The sequence below is a fragment of the Apteryx mantelli genome, chromosome 6 (genome assembly GCF_036417845.1).
Source record: "Apteryx mantelli isolate bAptMan1 chromosome 6, bAptMan1.hap1, whole genome shotgun sequence".
NCBI lineage: Eukaryota > Metazoa > Chordata > Aves > Apterygiformes > Apterygidae > Apteryx > Apteryx mantelli.
In genome coordinates this window covers 50,614,840-50,635,428 of record NC_089983.1, presented here as the reverse complement: position 1 = coordinate 50,635,428, position 20,589 = coordinate 50,614,840, and the positions used below count along the sequence as shown (strand labels likewise).

The following is a 20,589-nucleotide window of genomic DNA, read 5'->3' as shown; positions in this document are numbered from 1 at the left end:
TTGTGTGCAGGAATGGAAAAATAAGCAGATTTCTTTAATTGCCAGGCCTAATTCTTAACTCTCCTATGATCATAAAGTGTACTGAGTAGCACTGGTGATCTCAAGAAGAGATTTATGTAATACGCACCTAAACCACAAGTCACATGATTTTCTTTCCGTTTTCATGCTTTTCGATTGCTCGGAGGGGAGAGCATGTTTTAGTTTCCTCAGTCATGCCGCAGTATTTAGCAATGCCTTTTTAAATGACCTTCCACCAACATGTCTTTAAGAAGGCTCATTCAGCAAAATCACAATGCCGGTTTTGTAGGGTTCAGCGTCAGCTCAGCTTACGCGCCGTGCGGGGACCCGGTGTGCGGTTCGCAGATGGATAACAGAAGAATTCAGACCCTGGCAAACACGGTGGGGACCTTTCCCCGGGGACGCAAGCAGGTATGTGGTTGCTTTTAACCTTCTGTAAGGCTTGCTCCTGACAGGAGACCTAGTTGTTTTTCTCCGTTTGCAAGTATAGGCGGGAAACTGTAGAGTTTTCAAAGTAATTTTAAAGATTTTCTGTGGAATCTAACAGGCCAGAGTCAACTCTTGCTTGATTTCAGGAGGTAAGAGGGATTTCTGTAGCGTCCGTTCAGCCCAGCATGTTTTTTGGATTATAACGAAATCTTTAAAGCAACCGGAGCGTGGCAAGTTTCTGAGATGAGCGTGCCTAAGAGGAGTCCTACCTTTAGGGGACTTCTGAACATGAAGTGCTTTTGCGACTGAGATCCTGTCCAGGCTGTATTTCTTCTCAATTTACAGCTGTGCTGTGAGTCAAAAGAGGCTCTTGTTGTCTGGGTGTTTCTTTAAACTTGAATTTACTTCGGTTTAGTGGCCTCTTTGGACTTCTGTGGGCTCTGCCACTCTCATAGAAAGCACTTCTCATGAGTTATTTCCATCTAGATTTTAAATTATTTTGCTGCAGGTAACGTTGCTAGTTTGGTTGTCCCTTTTGTCTTTGCTTTTCATTCCTAAGGCGGTAAGTTTCTGGTGTTTGGAGTCCGACAAAACTCTCTTTTGCTGTTGCTATAAATTGTCAGCTAAGCGATTCTGACTTTTGTCTGTTTGTGCAGCAGGAAGCAGCCTACATAGAAAATGTTTGCAACGCTTTATAAACAAATTATTATGAGAAAGCTTGTACACAGTATTTGTGCACTTAAGGCTTTGCTTTATGCAGTAACAGAAGTGCACTTAATCCTTCTTTTTGTACAAGTCTGGGAAGGTAACGCAAAGCCAGAACCAGACAGAACTTGGGAATGCCGTTGCTGAATTGCGTTTAGTGACAAGTGGTTGTGATAGAGAAACAGTTTGTGTGGCAATCGTTCCTGGCTCAGAGAGAAGCTTACGATAATGGCCGTGACGTGGCCACGTTCGTTAAAAATAAATTGCAACATGTGTACATGGGGCATGAGAACCGCTCTGCACAGAGCGCTTACCTCATCCCCGAGTTCTGCAAAGGCCGATCAGCTTGGATTTACGTGCATCATTAACCCTTTCACCTTATATGCGGTTTATTATTATACGTGTCAGCTCTCTCTCCTTTTCTCTCCCCATGTAAGTGCACATTTATAAATGTTTATATGAGTGGTCACACTGTGGTATGATTTTATACTGCTGCAGCCTGAGACGTGTTTTATTATATTGACTAACTCTACAAACGTGCTGGTGATAATGTAATTCCTCATCTGTGGTCCAGTGGGAAGAATCAATGTTTAGGACTGGTCCTGGCTTTTTTCAGGGTCCTCGCTGGGCACAGCTCTGCCTTGCCCTGAGCAGTCCCAGGTACTCGCTGTCGTGACCGTGCATGCGTGCTCTTGGAAATGCTATGCAGCTGCCACAAGCGACTGCAGAAACAACTGTCTGCAGCTATCTTAGTTTGCGTGTGCTTCCTGCCTTTTCTGGTAGCAATGAAGGTATTAAGTTTATAAATGCCCACAGATTTTTAGGGGAAAAGTACCAAAGAAGTAAGGGTCTTAGCATAACAGAAACATGATTCTGGCACTGCATAAATAACGGTTACAGTGCTAACTGAAATGAGGGCAATCCCTGGCCTTCAAAATCTTGAATGCTAGCTTACCTTAGGATTTTGAAGGGTCCCCACGTGTTTGAAAGATGCCACAGGTGATTTGTGCCTGAATCGTGCCGCTCTCCCTTTTAGAGGAATATAGCTGCCTGCACACCCCTCAGGGTAAACTAGCGCATCTGCAGTCCGTGGTGCGGGATCTGCTGAGCACAGAGCTGATGCTCCGGTCTGCGTGTCTCAGGTCCCTTATTTTCCATAGTGCATTGCAATAAGGCAAGGCTATTAGTAAAGAGTGAATATTCTTATTTGAAAGCAAAGGGCTGCCATGTTTTTTTTTTTTTTTTTTTTTTTGAAATTATGCAAAATAAGATAACAGGATTATGGACATTGCAAGGACCAACGGGATGTCTGCCTCAGATGCCCTATCGAATGCAGGGATTTTCTTAAAGGCCATGCCTCTTGTCTTTCCATTTTCTAATGTCCTAAGAAATTAAATCTCCAGCAGTTCTTTGGGAAGAGTTCCATGCTCCAAGCAGTTTTGCTGTCAGAAAGATTTTCTGGGGATTCAACCTCAAATTTTCCACTTGTACTTATGCTTTTTTCACAGTAGCCTCCTTCATCACCCTAGGTAGCAGCTTCCTGCCTCGAGATCCTTCAACTGATATTGCTACAAGAATGTCTCAGCCAGGTTACTTATGCTTACAGATTTCTCTCCTCTTTTGAAGTAGGTGTTCTTGAGTTTCTGAAAGCTAATTGTGGTCAAATTATTAACCCCCTGCACAAAAAAGCATTGCACTGCTTCATTTTATATTGGCTGATGGTAGCTCAGCTCCTGGTTTTTACCTTATTACGGAAAAGATTGGATAGCCAGCAGGTGGCCAGTTTTTTCAAATAAAGTTTGAATCAGTATTGCATTACTGTTTTCCAGTGAGGATGCCTAAACATTTTGTGGAGGCGTACAACTGAAGCAATATCACGATGTGCTCAGAGTACCCACTTTTTTTTTTTTTTTTTTTCCCTCTGTAGTGTTAGAACCTTTGATGTGCTCCAATTTTATATTTGAAGGATCTGGAAAAATGAAAGAGATTATGTATTGCATTTTCCAGGGTTTAATTTCCCATGTAATAAAAATAAACACAAATTCCCTCAACACCTGCTTCCCTTACAGGTTAGCGTCATGCTTTGCACAACAATTTCTCCCAGTTGATATTTGTCTTGCACCACTTCCAACAAAATCGCCTGCATGGGAGTTGATATCAAATCTGTTACTATATAAAATTACTCTTTAGTTCATTTGGAAAGGAACAGCAGAACTGAGGGACTGCACTGGGAAAATGTTTTCTTGAGGAGAAAAGGGTATACCTTTTCCATGTCTTGTATGAAATGGTAGGAGTGCACAAAGATCTTTGGTCTGTTTGTTACTGACTGTCTACCTTTGCTTAATCGAGCTTGCTGTCAGCATTTAAAAGATGGCTTTCAAAATGATTATGAATTGTCCTGCAGTCCTTTATTTAAGTTTAATTTTTCATTGGACTGATCCCTATTTTTGGATTTAAAAAAAGTTAAATTCTTTATTTCAAGTTATGTCCCATTTGTTTATAGTTTCTTTGTACCGTAACTACATCCATTTTAACAAGCCTGCAGGTGGCTCAGCAAAATGGGAAATGCTTTCTTCTAATTCACCCCTACTTGTTTGCTCTTTGGGTGGATAGTTTCACAGGTGCTTTTGTACTATAGTCCTACGTAAACCATCAGGTTTCCGAACTGAGCTGGGGGATGGTGCTGGGAGGAAAGGCAGGCTCCTGGTCTTTGAAGGCAGTCTCTTTTTCTGGTCATCTTTCCTCCAGTGAAGTGTCAAACTGGTGCCTTCCAGGAGCCGCACGGGTTTCTAGAGGTGTAAATGAACTAAGGGAGAGGTTGTTCTAGTGCAACCTAGCTCCAAACCTTCTGCTACTAAAGGACAGAAACCACTGTTGATCCAACAGCAGGCAGTGATGGCACAACGCGGAGATGGTGGGACGCCCTGACTCATCACGCCCCCCTCAAACACCCTCTTCTTGCTCTCCCCACTGTTTCAGTACCGCGGGAGATGGGGCTGCAATAACAGCATGGCCCACGTTTATGAAAGCGTTATTGTCCGTTGATCGCAGTGAGAAGTTAGGAGGCGAAATGTAAGTTTTACTGACCTGGGATGACCTTATCCCTCTGCCCATGCTAGGTGCAGAGCGTCGTGTCAGGGTGACAGGGTGATCTGACTGATGCCTTACTGAGCCCGTTCGGAGAGTTCAGCAGGTACATAGGCATTAGCCAAAGGGGGGAAAAGCGCCAAGTATCGTTCATCTCATTCTGTTTGCATCTCAGGTCTTTTCACACAGCCCTCAGATGCCCCAGCAGGATAGCTAGCCTGTTCTCCTAAGGATGGAAGGTCTTGGCAAACAAAGGCGGGAAGTGATCTGTTAAATGTGAGCTTGGCTGTCAGAGCTCCAGGCCCTGCAGTTTTCTCCGATTTACTGGTTTTAGTTGTACACCTCTAAGAATCGTGAACCGACTGACCTTTCTTCGCTCTGATTTCTAATTCCAGCTTGCTTTAGCCAGATCCAGTTCCTTGGGGGACTCCTCTGGGCCACAAAGGTATGAAGATCTTCTTTTATAATAATCACTGTTGCTTACATTTTTCTGCAGACATTAAAGGGTAAATATTTAGAACAGATTTTCCTGTGAAATGTGTGTCGTGGAAATCTTACAGTTTAACAGCCCTAGTGGGATAACAAAGCAAGGCAAAGAGTGGAAGTTGGCTGGTAGCCAGTACCTGGGAAATACAGGTGACATTTTAAAATTTAATTTGAGTAAGCAAAGGGAAATGGACTGTAATGTTTGAGTGAATGTATACTGATAACTCTGCTAGCACAGGCAGTAGCAACAAAGGGGACAGGATCATTTTCATTAGAAATAAACCGAGTGCAAGAAATGTGGCACCCTGGTGTTTACATGCAATTCTGTATATTTTTCTTACAGACACCTAGTCACCATCTTGAAAGAAGATAAAGAGACATTTGGATTTGAAATTCAGGTAGGACTTAAATGATGAGTGGAGTCATTTGAATATAAAATATGGCACAAACTCTTAAGTGTCACATCCTCAAAATTATCCTTGGTCAGAATTAGGTTAAGACTGCATTGGGCAGAGAAAGATATCTATCAGTTCATCATGAAGTTCAAAGTGCTTACAATAATAATACAGAAATATGATGGATTTCAAAGGATTTTTTCATAGGGAAGGTCACAAACCAGAATTTCTGATCTTGTCAGAAGCCAGAGCACTAAACTTAGCAGAAATCTCATCTAAATCCTGATATGAAGCTTGTAATGACAACACCTTCTCACCACCTTAAGTGCAGCCTTACTGTTATAAGACTGCTTTTAAATCCTCGCTGTTAGCACACCTCCCACCCAAAACAAACACAAATCTCAAAACCCAAAATGCAGATGGTGGTAGGATGAGAATATTAAGTAGCATTATCTATTCCTGTTAAATTCCATTTGTAGACTCTGTATGTATTTAATGTAAAATGCTTTTCACAGTGCTTTTTTGCTGAATGGAGTTGTTAGAAGTTGTTTACAATTCCTGCGATAAGAGGTGCTATACAAACATATCCTATATTCGAGACAGACCTGACTTCAGGCTCAGTGTTCTTCAGCCTTAATGTCTCTGTCTAACTCTTACAGGCAGTCTTCCAAAGCGTCAAAAGACAACTTGGAATGCAGTGCCATCATTAAAGTATTATGAATGCTTGAATATTTTGTGAAAGAATAACATACAAAAATATTTTCATATACGTATAGGTCAAAAAACTCTCTCCAAAAAATACCTTATAGTAGTGTTTTGCTATTGCCTTTAAAATAAACACAGATATGTATTTTAGAAGTGGATATATGGTTCTTGTATTTTTTTAATAAATAACTGCTAAGCTTGCTTTTTTTGAGTAAATCATAAATTCTCTGTTGCGTACAGAAGTCAGTAAATCATCAAATAGGAAAAATAAGATCTGATTAGGAGAACTAATAATTATAGATTTTAGTTCTACAGATTTTTCTCACAGAGCTAAATTCTAGATCAGTAGGCCTGCTAAAATCTCCGTTTATAGTGTTTATAGAAACTATATCTGGATGCTATGAGACTTTTTCCTTTTCAGCAACACCAATACTATAAAATATGCTTGTGTCAATTTCCACACTTTGATTGGATCGGTATAAGAATAAAATGATGTCGTTTTCATGACTAGCTAGTTATAAAAAAAAATCACAGGACTCTTCCTAAATGACAGCTGGAATCAGCTGGAATCTGGTACATAACAGAGCTCTACCATTCGTTTATGCATATGTATTCTTTATCTGTTGTCTGTTTACAAAGACAGCATGATTACAGCTTTACAAAATAGCTAATAGTGTGATATAAACAACATGGGTAACAGTAGTAGAATATATGAGTAGCATATTTTGAAATATTCTTGAGGAAGCATTAGACATTTTAGCCAAGATATTAACCAATTTTATGAAAGAAGGAGCTGTTTCTGTCCTACTAGTGCGTGAAACAGAATCTTCCCACTGCCCCTTCTATTTTACTTACTGTTTCTGCAGTGCATCTTCAAAGCATTTACCTACATCTGTGCACAAAGGGAAAATGCTATTTTCAGTGAAATTAGCATATTTGGAAAAGCTTAACTTTTTCAAATTTGATTCTGTGACTAATGAGTGTGTAAGTGTTCAGCTCATGAATAGTAGAGAGCTTTCAGAAGTGAAGATAATTGAGTCAATTATTGGGCTTTTGTATAAATTGACAGGGCAGATTTTCATTATATGTGACATTCTGATTAAAAATGATTGTTCTTGGTATATTTTCTTCCTGAATGTACATTCATTGTGAATATTTTGCTAGAAAGTCTAGGCTGTGAAAAGGCGGTATTTTTCTGGTATTAAGGATCAACCATTACTTAGAAGTTATAATTTCATTACTATAATTTGCATTTAGGCAAACCAGAATAGGATGATGTGATACTCTAGGTCTACCACCTGCAGGGAGCTTATGAGAACTACAGTGATGACTGAATGCCAGAGTTTCTCTCATTTTACTGATTCTTCTAGTACTTCCCATTTATGAAGTGGAGTTTGAAAGTAAGATTGATGTAATGCAGCTCCATATCTGCCTAGATGTTTGCAGACCAGAGACTCAGAGTTGTATGTCTCTCCCCTCACTTTAGCCACGTATAAGTTAGGTATCCACTCTTTAATAATTGCCTAATCTTCCACAGTCCATGAAGAGAGGAAGGTGAACAGACAAGGAAGTACATCCTACTTGTCTTAGGTAGACGTTAATCATAATTTGGAGATGTCTGCCTCTTTTTGGTGATTGTAGTGGAGACTTTAAGCTAGATGACTAGATACCTCGTTTCAGGTGGCTTAAGTTAGGTGCGATGGATCCCATCCTGCTTGTCTAGTTAATGTCACTCAGGCTGGTCTAAACTTTCAGAAAGTGAGACCTACTAGTTTGAAACAGGGTGAAAAAAGCCAAGTGTGACATGCTGTTTTGAATGTACAGTGGTATATCCTTCAAAATTCTCGTGCTTCACTTGGCCTTCTTAGTTCAGCTGAAAGTTTTACTCCTGGTCTAAGTCTGAAATCACTTTGGCCAGATAAGTTCTGAAGTCATCCTAGTCTTCATCCCTATTTGTTCCATGTTGACTGAGAAAATATGGGAATCTAACATAACTTCTTATATCTGAGGTAGATTTAGCTATCCTAGGTTTTCAGGAACTTCAGCTTCAGTCATGAATTTTGGTAGGAGAATGTGGTTAAATATTGATGTTTTCATACAAACAGATATTTCCCATCTTTGCAAGTATTAGAGATCTCGTCAGGTTGCATTTTCTACTTTTGCATATTTTTAAATACATGTCGGAGTTGATAATCAGATGATGGGTTTTACATAGAATTATTTAATGTATATTTAAATTTATAAGTCAAGAATAAAAAGCACTTTTTTCAAGAGGGATGAGAGAGGGACATGTAGATAATGAGTTCAAGAGACCAGAAGAGCAAAAGTAGGTTCAACTCTTCTTGCTCTTCAGTCATCCCACTTAACTGATATATCTTGCAGCATCTGATGACTTGCACACCATTTACAATGAGTACAAGTCAATCTTTTGAAAAGCCTGACTTGTACTCTAGTATGTTGTGACTGGGAACCTGAAGTGTCATTCCAATTGTAGTATAAGCCAAAAAGTAATCCATGCTAATAGATGATATTCTTGACTGTAGTTACTGAGTTTTTGATAATGAATAACCAACTTGCTTTAAAACTACATTTTGCAAAGACAATGTAAAAGAATCTATCAGGCAGTCAGTTTTAGTGTCTGCTGTTCTCTGTCATAAGAGTTCAATTTCTAATTGTTAAGTTATAAACTTCTTGTGTTCTCATTTTTATGGTAATATACTCTGCACATCACAGGCTTATCATTTAAAGAAGTGTAAAAGGACCATGAAATCAAATTAGGCTGTATGACAGTATTTTAATTTTTAAACGTTTTCATGGCTTTTATGTTGGTGATGTTGTCACTTTGGTGTTTACAGACTATTAGATTTCCACACGAAAAGGATTACTCCCTGGAGGTGTGCACCCGTGTCTGCAAAATTCAAGAAGAAAGTCCTGCCCATCTTTCTGGCCTTCAGATCGGTAACTATTCATGTTTCCCTTCTGTGGGTAGCTTTATTTTACTTTTTTTCCAGTTAGTTTTAATAGAGAATGTGGAAAGAATCCATATGCTGAAGATACTCATTTTAGCCTGTATTTAACTTTAACAGGTGATATCCTTGCCCGTATCAATGGAGTGAACGTTGATGGTTTTAGTCACAAGCAAATAGTAGACGAGATAAAATCTTCAAGGAATTATTTAAGGTAAGCATCTGTCCTTCCAACTGTTTTTAGTTTAATAATCTCTCCACTGGAAGCCAAGAAATCTTCTCTGGCTAACCACTAGTCCTTATGCTGTCTCAAGTGTAAAAGGTCAGATGTATTTTGGTTGTGCAGTGCCATGCTCTTATTTTAAAGTGAAAGTTTAAGAAAGAGGGGGGGAAATCCTAGAGACACTGCAGAGATAGGTAGCCAGAGTAGAGTTGCTCTTGGACCTATGGTAGGGATGAAGCTGCAGGTTCTTCGAGGGCACTTTGCATATACAACCCCCAGTGCTTCCTGTCCCAGGGCTGTGGTCTGGAGTTGAGTCCTTGGCTGCGTCTGTCGCAGAACACGTATAAGAACGTCAGCTGGCCAAGAACGTTGCACCGCTCCTCCCTTTCTGCTAGGCTCTTGGATTCCCCTTCATGTGTTCACTCATTTTTGGAAATTAGCCCAGTATTTTCTTATTTTCTTCTTTTTTTTCTTGTCCACACCCTCATGTTTGGAAATTTCCAAAGCAGTTTGACTCGTCTTACACAAATAATGCTGTTGCTGAAGACAGCCAATTGAAGAGAGTTAATAAATATATTGGGGTGTATTCCAACCTTCCATAGGTCACTGAGTATTGTAGAAAGTACGCCGTTCTGGAGAGTAACTGTGCCGATGAGGCTATCTGTGCATCACCTAGGCGTTGGGCATTTCTGCAGGGGAAATGTGAGCTGTAATAGCAGAACTGAAAACATTTAAATAGCTTCTCTGTGCTTCAGTACTGAAAATGTTCATTCTTTACGCAGATTAGAGACTGTCAATGAGGCCATGTTTTTGAGGAAAATGGAACTTGAAACTAAGCTGCAGATATTGAAGGTAATATAATTAATCTGTCTTCAAATGCAGGAGGTCTGTTCTGAATCAGTTGTTGAAAGCCTTAGGCTGACGTTCCTGAAGCTAGGTTCACCTGCAGAGAAGTGGGGATAGCAGACACGTGTGCTTACTGCCTTACCTGTCACCGAAATCGGGAGAAAAACTCCTTAACACCAGTGTAGCATTAAGAAGCAGGCATTCTCTTTATTACGGCGCCAGGTACACGGGGGACAGCTCCACCCAGTGTGCACACCGTGTGTCACATCATCTAAAGTTTATATTGCTCTATCCTATGCATATGCATTAAATTTCCAGGAATGATTATACATATTCATTCTATTTCCTGGAACTAATTTTTGTATTTACATAGTTATTACGCATGCGGTCTGACTCTCTGGGGGTCTTCTGTGGGGGTCTCTGGTGGTCCCTCGTGGTGTCAGAAGAGGTGTCACTCAGCATCTTGCCATGAACTTTGCTCTGCTCTTCCATACGTGGTCTCAGCTTGGCTTGCTTCCTTGTTTGAGGAAAGCTGTCTTGGTCCTAACCTTGGTTCCCACTGGCTTCTGCTGGTTTATCTGTACTTTCTCAGGATGTATGGGTCGCAGCTGCACCGGTGTCCTTGGGTATGTTGGTCTGAGGCTCCTGTTGAGACTCCTTCTTGTCCGAGCTGGTGACAGTTGCCCCGTTCTGCCCCGCTTTGAGACTCTTTCTTGTCTGGGCCTTTCGGTAGCATACCAGTCCTCCCTGGTGCTGGTACTGATCCCGCAGGTTGCGGCGCTCCTTCAGCGAGGGCTTCTGCTGTCCGTTTCAGAAGCCGTTGCGTGCTAACGGTGTGAGTGGGGACGACTCTCGGACCCGCTGTGCGAGCAGACGGGTAGAGCCTGCTCGCCGGTTGGAAAGCGCCGCCCCACGGTGCCGGACGGGCGAACGGGCTGCCGAGGTGCCGGGCGCCGGCCTGAGACTCGCGCTCCCCATCTGCCCCTCGCCCGGGGTGATCCTGGACACCTCGGCCAGAGGTGCAGGAGAAAACGCAGGGATTTCCCCCCGCGAGAACACTGCCAGGCTACGACAGCGGTTTCACAGGCTTTCAGCCTGGATAAGGCTCTAGCCTGACTCCAGCCTGTTGCAGACTGAAGTTTTATTCCGGATTAAGACAAGACGGGAGTTAGGCTGACGCTGAAGAGCGGAGCGCTCCAGGCCGGCGCTGGGAGAGGAGCTTTGTGAGCGAGACGCTTTCCCATCCCAGGCTTGGTGGCTAGCTTGAGACTGCGAGCACCAAAAATAAAGACTGGGTGGTTAGGGAGGGCGCGCTGCGCTGCTTCGGAGCTCCCCTTGCCTCGCCTGGAGCCCCGTCTCCTCGCGTGACCGTCCGTGGTCTTCACCGCCTGGCTTAAAGCCCTGAAAAACGAGGACGCGTTCGACCCGCTGTGTTCCTCCAGCGCTGCACGTGTCCCGAGCGCGCAGGAAGCAAGGTGGGAAGTCCGGTTCTCCCTGAAAACCCATGGACGGTCGCACAGGCAGCTCGCAGACTTTACGTTTTAGGGCTGGATGGGGTCCTCCCACGGAAATTTTGGCGTTTTCTGTAGGAGTCAGAGTGTTTTTTACATCCTGCTAGAGGTTCTGAGCTTTCAGAGATATTTTTACTGTCTGAATTTAGAAAAAAAAAAATCTCAAATTTGAGAAAATTTCATAGGTTTCTTTTTAATTAGGTTAATAAAAAATCATTTTGATAACTTTGACCTCTTTTTAACTTTTGTCAGATTAAAAATTAACTAACATTTCAAGTAAACAAAGAGTATAAACATCATTTTGAAAATGTCAAAACGTGGTGTTTGGGCAATTTTGAATATTTTTTTTCCCCAAAATGTAAAATATAAAAGATTAATGAGAACAGCCCTTTCCTGCAGACACCTTCATTTTGGCAATTTGTATTTTTCCAGGAAAAAATACTTCGTTTAAAAATATTAAACTAACCTGACTTTAAAGTACCTGCAAGATAAATACTCCTAACAATATCTCTAAATATTTCTCTTTTAGCCATGCCCAGTTGGTAGGCAATCCTCTTTATGTAAAAACAGAACAGTATATTTAATATATTCTGTATTCAGAAAAATCAAAGACCATCTTTCATAAGCAGAATAAGCACCTCTGACTTATAAAACTTCCATTCTCCCTAATGAAGTCTGAGGCGACTGAGTTTTGGAGCAAGACTTTTCAGTGCAGATGCTCTGGAGCTGCTGTCTGTGTCACTGCAGACAACCGTCTGGTTACACTGCTGTGCGTAAAGGCCAGGGCTTTGCAAAGCCGGGACTCTGTTGAGCTGAGGGAGGTTTTTTGTTTTTTTCCTTATGGCAATTCTGTGCCAAAACCCTCCTCACAAGAGTGCAATACTTTTTAAGAGTGCATTAAAATTAATCTGGCTAGACTAAGCCTCATGCCAAATGAGTAAGGCTTGTCAGAGCTGAGCAGTGGGAACAGGGTTTGCCATATGTGGTGTTGCCCATAAAATGTAAGTTCTGCCATGGGGAGAATTTTATTTTGTAGTACTTATCGTGTTGAAATCAATGTTTATTTAATTTGGTTTGCTGTATGAGAATACAGCACAGGAAGTTGTAATCTGCTGCATGACACTGATAACTTAGAAAACATAAATGTTACGTGCGAGAGCTGGATAGCGAGGAAAGAACACTTAGGACAATGGCTGCAAAAGCAGCATTATGCTCGACGTCATTTCAGTCTAAAAGGTGGGCAAGGATAATCTAAGAAGTACTGGGAGACTACGGTGAGACTTGCAGGGGCTCGGTTTGTCCTCCAAAACTCATTAAACTCCTCTGGGTTACGGAGGATCCCTTTGGAAACAGCTGGAGTGATTTTAGACGTTACTGCTCCGCAGCTGACTGTTATTTTTTCTCTGCTGGAGGTAAAATTAACCAATAGGCTGTGGGACGCTCTCAGCTTTCCACAGCTGGAAGTGCTAAAATTTTCCTCTGCCACAGCTAGATCATCTGCCTTTAACATTGAGGGTTTCTTGGTCTCTCAAATGTTAGAAAGCTGTAGGAATGAAGAGTACGTGAGCACACTGTGGATTTGGACTTGCGTAAGTGATACAGAATTGTGCCTCTGCCCTCTCGCTGTGAAGGAGCTGTGACGTTTGTGCGACTTCATGCTTTAGGCAAGTCTTCTTTAATTAGAGATTTAAGCTGTAAAACATATCAGTGAGGCGATAAGTAGGAAGCTTGAACACGAGAGGCCAGGGAGCCTTAGATGCAGTAAGGGCGGGTGCCTGTTCCTTCGGCGAGGAGGAGGAGCGAAGGGAAGCACGGGCTCCGGGAGGCGGCGGGCTACACGAGAAGCTACTGAATTAACCGATCTGCATTGTGTTCCCGGATTTTCTGCTGGCCTCCTCTTTGACCTGAAGCAAAGATGCTTCTTCCTCTCCTTTTCTTTTCAAGCCTTTTTCTTTTCTTTTTATCCCTAGAGAAGGGATCTTTCACCGTTAGGTGTAGCACTGCGGCACCATAGTGCTACTGGCACTGTTTTTTTTGGTCCCTGGATCTGGGAGAAGGCGCTTTCGTGCGCAGTGCAGATGGCGTGGTCCTGCTCCGTTCCCCTGCGCCAAGGGGATTTAGCCAGGTAGGACGTGGTGGGAGCACCGTGGTGTCCGGACGCACTGCTTGCATCGTGCGGAGCTGCCGCGTGACCGCGGCCTCGGGGTGCCCTGGACGCCGGAGCGGTAACGAGAGCGGCAATTAGGGCAGCCAAGCACGCGGGCTGGCCAGACATCTAGTCCAGAGACAGCTAGGAACAAATCAGATGTCAGAGCCAGATATTTCCTCGCTGCGATTAACGAGAGCGCAGCAGCGGATCGTTACGCTGGCAGCCGGGAATGCCGCTGCCGGTTGTTAGCCGTGCGGACCTGGATAAGTGGTCTGATAGGTCTGTCGCGCCTAAAAGCTGCAGGGAATACCGTCACGGAGAGGAAACGCCGTCAAGCTGCTGCGCGCTGCGGTAGCCGCGCTCACTCTGCGACTGCAGAACACTGGTGGAAACAGACCGACTTTTCTGCTGCGCGAGGCTGCTAGCTTTTCTTTTTGCTGAAGTGCTTCTGGTCTTGTCCGGAGTTGAGCGGGAACAGGCAGCTTTCCCAGCTGCTGCCCTCTCACTTGCTCCTTTGGGTCGCTCCCGTCCAGGCCACGTTCAGTGCTGCATGACGAGGCTTGCAGCGCGGTCCCTTAGAAACCTGGTCGAAAGAACTGGGAAAGCTGACAGAAGCAAGCCGATCCCTGCCCCTTCCAGGGAATTTATAAACCCCGGATCTGCTCTGTGCTCTCCTCTGGTTCCAAGAGGGCAGTTATTTAAATAACAGTTGTTTCCCGCAAGCGCCAAACCTCTGCAACAAGAGCTGTTACAGAATAAAATGTGGGTGACGACTGGGCCCTGTACTTTCACATTAATGTGGGTACAGTGGAAAGAACCTAATTTTGTTTATAAATGTAAAAATGCCACGTATCTGGTGTTCTACTAAAGGGTGCATTCAGTAGCTGCAAACTTGTGTAACCGCAGCTGCACAGTAAGATGTTCATAAGTGCTGAGAATCGCTGTGTTTTTGATGTATCATTTCATAAATGTGGTCTGTTCTTCAGACACGGTGTGAACCAGAACAGCCCATAAAAGTACACCGTAACCGTGAAGTGCACTTCTTGTGCCCTCATGGCAGTCGTTTCAGCTGAATGGGCGTCTTGGCAGCGGCAAGCGGGTATGCATGCATCTTTTATTTTGAAAGTCCGGTCGCTGTTAAGGTGTAATTAGGTGGGAGAAGCCATAGCTAGGTGATTGCTCTTTTGGTTGGGTCTGGTTGGGAATAAAGAAAATCTTTGGACACCTCCCCAAAGATAACATTTCTTGCCTATAATTTCCTAGATTTAGTCAAATTATAAATTTCTAAAAAAAAAAAAATCAGTTTATTCAACACTGTGTGGAGCTCATAAGAGCTAGCTTCTCCAGACTGCCTTCTCCCTTCATCTGCTCCGAGTGTAACGTAGCACCTGGACATGACAAATGCAGTTCTGACTTTGGAAAGCAGTGACCGTGCTACCAAACCAAAGCAGTTCTGTATATGGATTCAGAGAGCAGATCAGCACAGCAGCAGCTAAAAAATAAGTTTTTTTCTGGGACTAAGTATGCTGCACTGGAGGGGGTGGAAGCAACCATCAGTTGTTGTGCTCTCTGGCAGTAGTTACCCAAGAATGAGGGCTGTGAAGTAGAATGAAGTCTCAGACCCTCCTTAAAAGCTGCCATTGCTCCCTTTCACGGGTGAGATTGTTTTAGTGTCGTATGAATGACTTTTGTGGGGAAGCCGGAAGTACAGTCATATCTCTAATGGGGCAAATGCCATCCAGCTGACCTCTGTGCCTTTCGGAATCAATGCCCCAGGTGTCTGCGTTTGGCTAGAATGTCTAAAATTCGCTAGAAAGTTAGTCCCTGAGAAGAAAAGATATGAAAAGGCTTATTTTCTAGTGCTCTTGTGCTGTTTAGTAAATAGCGAGCGACAGGAAAAAAACGGTTCACCCCTTCACCCCCTCTTCCTGCTGTGTGGATTGCTGCTTAGTCTCTGCCTTGGTGCCAAGGACTTTTGCTTCAGATTCTGCTCGCAGGATATCCTTGTGCTTTACCATCCTGGAGCTGGCGTGTGGTTTTCATTTCTTTGCTTGATTTTTCTGCAGTGTGGAAAAGAAGAAAGATGTGAAACAGTCCGTATGAGCTTAGTCCTGTCAGTTTGAGGGCACGAGCAAATGATTTGCCAGTCTGTCTGGCTGTGTGCGAGGTTCACTGAGTTCATGCACATAATTGAGGAAGTACCTACCGCGACTATCTCAAGGCAAACTTTTAGCTTTTTTTTTTTTTTTGAATCAGCTGTGCAACTGTGTATTTGTTATATCAAAAGTTGACCTGCAACAGAGAAAAAATTATTTATGTTCCTGAACATTAGAACGGTATGTCTGTAATGATAGGTATAGGGAAAAATAGCGTTATGTGTTCTTATCTATGACGCCAGGGCATTGTAAGCTGTGACCTCCCTGCACTGCTCTGCCAGAACCAGGAAAAAAGGCAAGCGTGGCCCTGCTCGCAGCTGCTCAGCTGTACCATTGCAGGCAGGTTTCAGAAAGGCATCAGCTGTGTTGAGCTCTTGAATAAAATCTGTTTTCTCAGTTTGGTCACTGACTACAAGCTGCACACTTTCCAGAATTTTTTTTTCCAGCCTTTTACTTTTTCGAATTACACATTTAAAGTACCTCAACCAAAGCACCCAGGAAAGTAATAGAATCATGTTTTCTGGAAGAAACTTGCTAAACTCCAGGAAAATTCTCTTAGTCCTGCTGGTAAAAACAGAGGCATACAACTGTTTCCTGTAGATGAATTATATTTTTGAATATGCCATTTTCTTTGAGTGTTTTACGCTTCTGTGAAAGTGTGTGAATGACAAATAGCTCTCTATTCTTCACAGCAAACTTTGCAGCAAAAATGGGTGGAGCTCCGATCTTTGCACTTACAGGAACAACGTTTGCTGCATGGTGAGTCTTTGTTTCCGGTTAGGAAACCACAGGACTGCTACAAGTCTTTCTGTGGAAAATCTGTCTGCTGAGTAAAAAGCCATTTTTTAATTTGATTTTCATTTGCTTTCTCTTTCCCCTGTTAATGAGGGCACTGGGAAAGTTTTTTTTCAGGGACAGATGAATTTGTGTGCTGCTTGACTAATGCAGACCAAAGGGTCTTTTGCATCAGTTCTAGGAAAAGAGTTGATGTGGCTTGCAATGTTTTCTTTTCCCCCCCCCCCCAATTCTTTTTTCAGAGTTAAAAACAAAACTAAACAAAAAACCTCTTATTTGTGGATTGCCCAGGGAACAGCTTTAATTCTGCATACAGGGGGGAGTTAGAGGTAGGGAGCACTGCACGGTTGGGAAACACAGCTCCCCCGAAGGAGAAGAGGCTGCTGCCTGAGACGAGGTGCTGGGAGCGATATTCCCATATTCCGCCTTGGTGTTACAAATGCTGTAGAACTCTTCCTCCTACGCCGGCTGGAAGAGATGTCACCACATTGCAGTAAGGAAGACTGGGGGAAGGAGGAAATCTGTATGAGATAAAATTGATGACATCAGCTAAGCAGACAGGGAAAAATTATCAGCCTCATCTCTCCTCAGTGTCATTTCAAGACAGCTAGTGCCGAGCTGTAGATTGTCTTTGCTTAAATAGACTTCCTGCCCTCTAACCTTGAACAAACTCCATCATATAATGCTGTTCTTTGACATCTGTTTCTAGGGGAAGTGAATGACAACGTTGTCCTGAATGCTCCGGAGCTGGAAGAGTCTAATTGTTTCGGTAGCTGTAACATGCCAGGACCAGTCTTCCCGATTAAGCCTCGCTTCTCCAGTGAAAGCAGCTCTAAAAGCCGCCTGAGTTCGATGACAGTGGACAGTGAGGATAGCTTCTACCAGGCCGGTGCCTTCGAAGATTCTGCTGCAGAGAGCCTGAGCCGTCAGTCGAGCATGGATGACGACTGCTTCTTCCCCAGGGATAGTGACAGCGCTCCGGGGAGGTCTTCCCTGAGGAGGAACAGAAGCATCAGCCTGGCCAGCAGCGGGTCCATGTCCCCCCTGTGGGAGGGAAGCGGCTGCCCTAATAATTTTGGGACGCTCCCACGGAAAAGTAGGAGATCAAGTGTCCGAAAGCATCTTTCGAAATTCATTCCGGGCCTTCATCGAGCAGTGGAAGAGGAAGAAAGTCGGGTCTGACATCATACGTGTCATCTTTGATGCCTGGGACTCTGCAAGCAAGCCTGCGGTGTGGCCTGGGACTGAGTGCAGCACCTCACCCAGAAACACGTAGCCGATACATTTTTTCCTCTCCTCACACAACCTTACAACAGGACTGATGATATTTAAAATGCTCTGTTTTTTTTCTTAATTATTATTAATCACAACACACAGTGGACTTCTTCATTAACATGAAAAATGGCTAACTCTGAAATGTTGAGAACCTTTGCAAAACTTTCTCAGCATATTTAGTATTAATAATAGTTTTTAATTGTATGCCAAAATTATAGCTATTTATTTCCTGTTACTGAAGTCATAGTCTTCAAAGGTCTTTAATAAAGCAAGTGCTTCTAGTAAAACCAATGACAAAGTCCCATTGGAAACGGAATGGAACACGGAGTGTATGACAGAGAGAAACCCCAGAGAGCCATATTTTGAAAAGAAGGGCGGTAATTATGTGTGATTTACAGGGGTGTGTCGGAGTGGATCAGGAGCACTCTTCTGAAGGGAGTCTCCCGGTTGTCCCCTCCTTCCTGTGCTTCTGGTCACAGAGTGCATGAAACGGATTCCTGTCAGATGAAACCCAACTGGAAGATGTGCTCCAGCCGCGCAGGCGCTCGGCACCTGGGACCAGACTAGAGCTGGTCTGAAGGGACCCTTTGCCCTCAGGTACGTGCACAGCGTAGCTGTCAGGCTCAGCACCAGGTGTTCCGCTACAGAGCTGCTCATAGCGGAGGTTCATTATTCTTGGACACTGCTATGGCTCAAAGACACGCTCGTTGCTTGTTTCGGAGAAAACTGTGAAGTCTGCAATTGGCCTTCCAGTCATTACGGTGGAGACCAGTTTCCCCCAGTCAGCCACGGTTAAAGGATTAAAAGACATTCACAAAGTAAACTCTGGATTGTCATCACTTTCCATCTCTTAGTAACCATATTATAAACCATATAATAATCTGTAGTTCCTGTTTTATCAGTTATGATCTGACCAGTTACATATAGCTGATATCACATGTCATGGTAAGCTTTTATCATTCCAGTGAATTCGGAATAGAAAGATCGCTCTTGAACCCATAGAAGAGTCCCAGAGCTCTTCCACTATGTTCATGCACTCAAACCCACTATCTGTGTTCATGTTGCACTGACCTGGTTCCAAAAACAGGTCTGTTTGTCTGGGTGGAAGGAGCACTGGCCACCATGACTTATGTAAGCTTTTGTTAAAAAAAAAAAAAAAAAAAAAGCTTATTAGTGAAGAAAAAATGTAAAATGCTGTTGTTTTGGGGTGAGGGGAGAGAAGAAAGTGGTAGTCTTAAAATACGAGAGAAGCGTTGATCTGTGGTTCTCAGAAATTTGAGTAGGTTGTGAGTTTTGGATGAAAAGGGTGTTTAGATGAGCTGTGTTGTTCCCCGGCTGTGCAGCTGCAGGTTTAGCATGCGGAAGGGGGGAAGTGGTTTTCTTGCACAGCAAGCGTCAGGCAGGCGTTAGCTTGGTTAGTGTTAGTGCTGCCCTTGTACTTAACAGCAATGATAAATTGAAGACAACTGAAAGAGAGAACACCAAAAATGCTGGGCAGATGTGTAAAAAGATTTGTTATCTCCAACAAAAGAGTGATCTAGGGGAGAAAAAGGGGGAGGAGTGAGGAGTGCTAGAGTAGATTGGATTAGTTTTGAATAGAAGGAAGAAGAATAGTCTAGGGGCAATGAATGACTGAAATAGAAAACAGAATATAGTTAAAGGGCAGAAGAGAGACCATGAAATAGTTTTGTGGTCTTTTGTATGTTTTCTGCTCCATGATGCTGTTTTGGCAGCTCAGGTTCTGCAGTGCCCTAACCAAGTCACATAACTTTTTTTCTGCAGTTCCTATCAGGCTTATTAGAAGCCATTTTTTCAGTACTGTGTGTATGGTCAACTCAGTAACATGTCATTTAAATGTTCGGTATCTTCACCATCAGCCCTTGAGATTATTGCAGTCAAATAGGCTTGCCAGAATTTTGGCAGATTTGAGAAGACACTCAGGAGCATACAATGATCTAAATATATAGGTCAAGTGAATTTGATCTCTGTAAGGTTAAAGAAGTAACCTCAGATGATTGTTCTGCAGGAACTAGCAGGATTTGTTTTGCCTTTGGATGTAATGAAAAGTTCAGATATACTCTGGGAAACTCCTTGCAGAATTGTACCTTCTACAATTTGAAAGACTGCAGGAAACACCAGTACTGTTTAGATTGTTCATAAAAAAAGTTAATTAACTGTTTACATTTCTTCAAGAATAGAGATTTCAGGCAGTAAAGATTAAATTGATAGTTTATATGAAATGATTTAATAAGTATGGGTATAAACATGAAGAAAAGGAGAAATTTTATTTCTCCGTCATGCAAAACAGAAATAGGTTGTTAGTTCAGACCAAGTAAGGTAATTGTGTTTTCCAAATACAATTGAAAAAATTCTGAATGTAATTTTAAATGTATTTAGCTGCATGTCTTGTGTGACTCATCTGCCTTTTGACTGAAAAGAATATGCAGTTATTTACAATTCAGATATTACTGTGGCAGGATTTCCTAGTCTTTTCAGAAACCTGAAAATAAAACCAATAGCTTTCCTCAGAGATGAACCTCAAATAAAAACAACTTGTTCCCAATACTTTTCTAGCTAATAAATGCTGCTGAGCCAGCAGAATCTGTATTGGCTTCTGTAATTTTTCTTAAAAGGGTTAAATAGATTGTAATGTGGCAGTCCTCCAAAAGAGCTTGCGGGAAATCATGAGATTCTTGCTCCATTTTTATGTATAGGAATTGTGTTATTTTCACTCTGCTGAAGAAACCCCCCTGAAGTTCAGAGACTTGAGCCCCTCTCCCTGTGGGTTCAAACTCCAGCACTTGGGCCTGGATGTGGCCTTTTGGTCTGACACTTGAATGGAG

At 42.8% G+C, this 20,589-nt stretch overlaps 1 protein-coding gene across 1 annotated transcript; it reads left to right on the top strand.

Moving 5' to 3' along the window:
* The first annotated feature begins 223 nt into the window (after window positions 1–223).
* CYTIP (cytohesin 1 interacting protein) lies at window positions 224–19,428 on the top strand. Its single transcript, XM_013945146.2, has 8 exons — window positions 224–429; window positions 4,635–4,684; window positions 5,069–5,123; window positions 8,681–8,783; window positions 8,912–9,005; window positions 9,797–9,866; window positions 16,369–16,435; window positions 17,181–19,428. The coding sequence occupies exons 1-8, from the start codon at window positions 259–261 to the stop codon at window positions 17,651–17,653; spliced, it is 1,083 nt and encodes a 360-aa protein (XP_013800600.1). The 5' UTR covers window positions 224–258; the 3' UTR covers window positions 17,654–19,428.
* The last annotated feature ends 1,161 nt before the right edge of the window (window positions 19,429–20,589 follow it).

What these genes read in the sequence shown, in the direction of transcription:
- CYTIP (XM_013945146.2), top strand. Translation starts at nt 259, where the DNA reads ATGTCTTTAAGAAGGCTCATTCAGCAAAATCACAATGCCGGTTTTGTA. An exon ending in TCTTCAAGGAATTATTTAAG is followed by an intron (nt 9,006 to 9,796) that starts GTAAGCATCTGT and finishes TTCTTTACGCAG; the next exon opens with ATTAGAGACTGTCAATGAGG. An exon ending in CTAAGCTGCAGATATTGAAG is followed by an intron (nt 9,867 to 16,368) that starts GTAATATAATTA and finishes TATTCTTCACAG; the next exon opens with CAAACTTTGCAGCAAAAATG.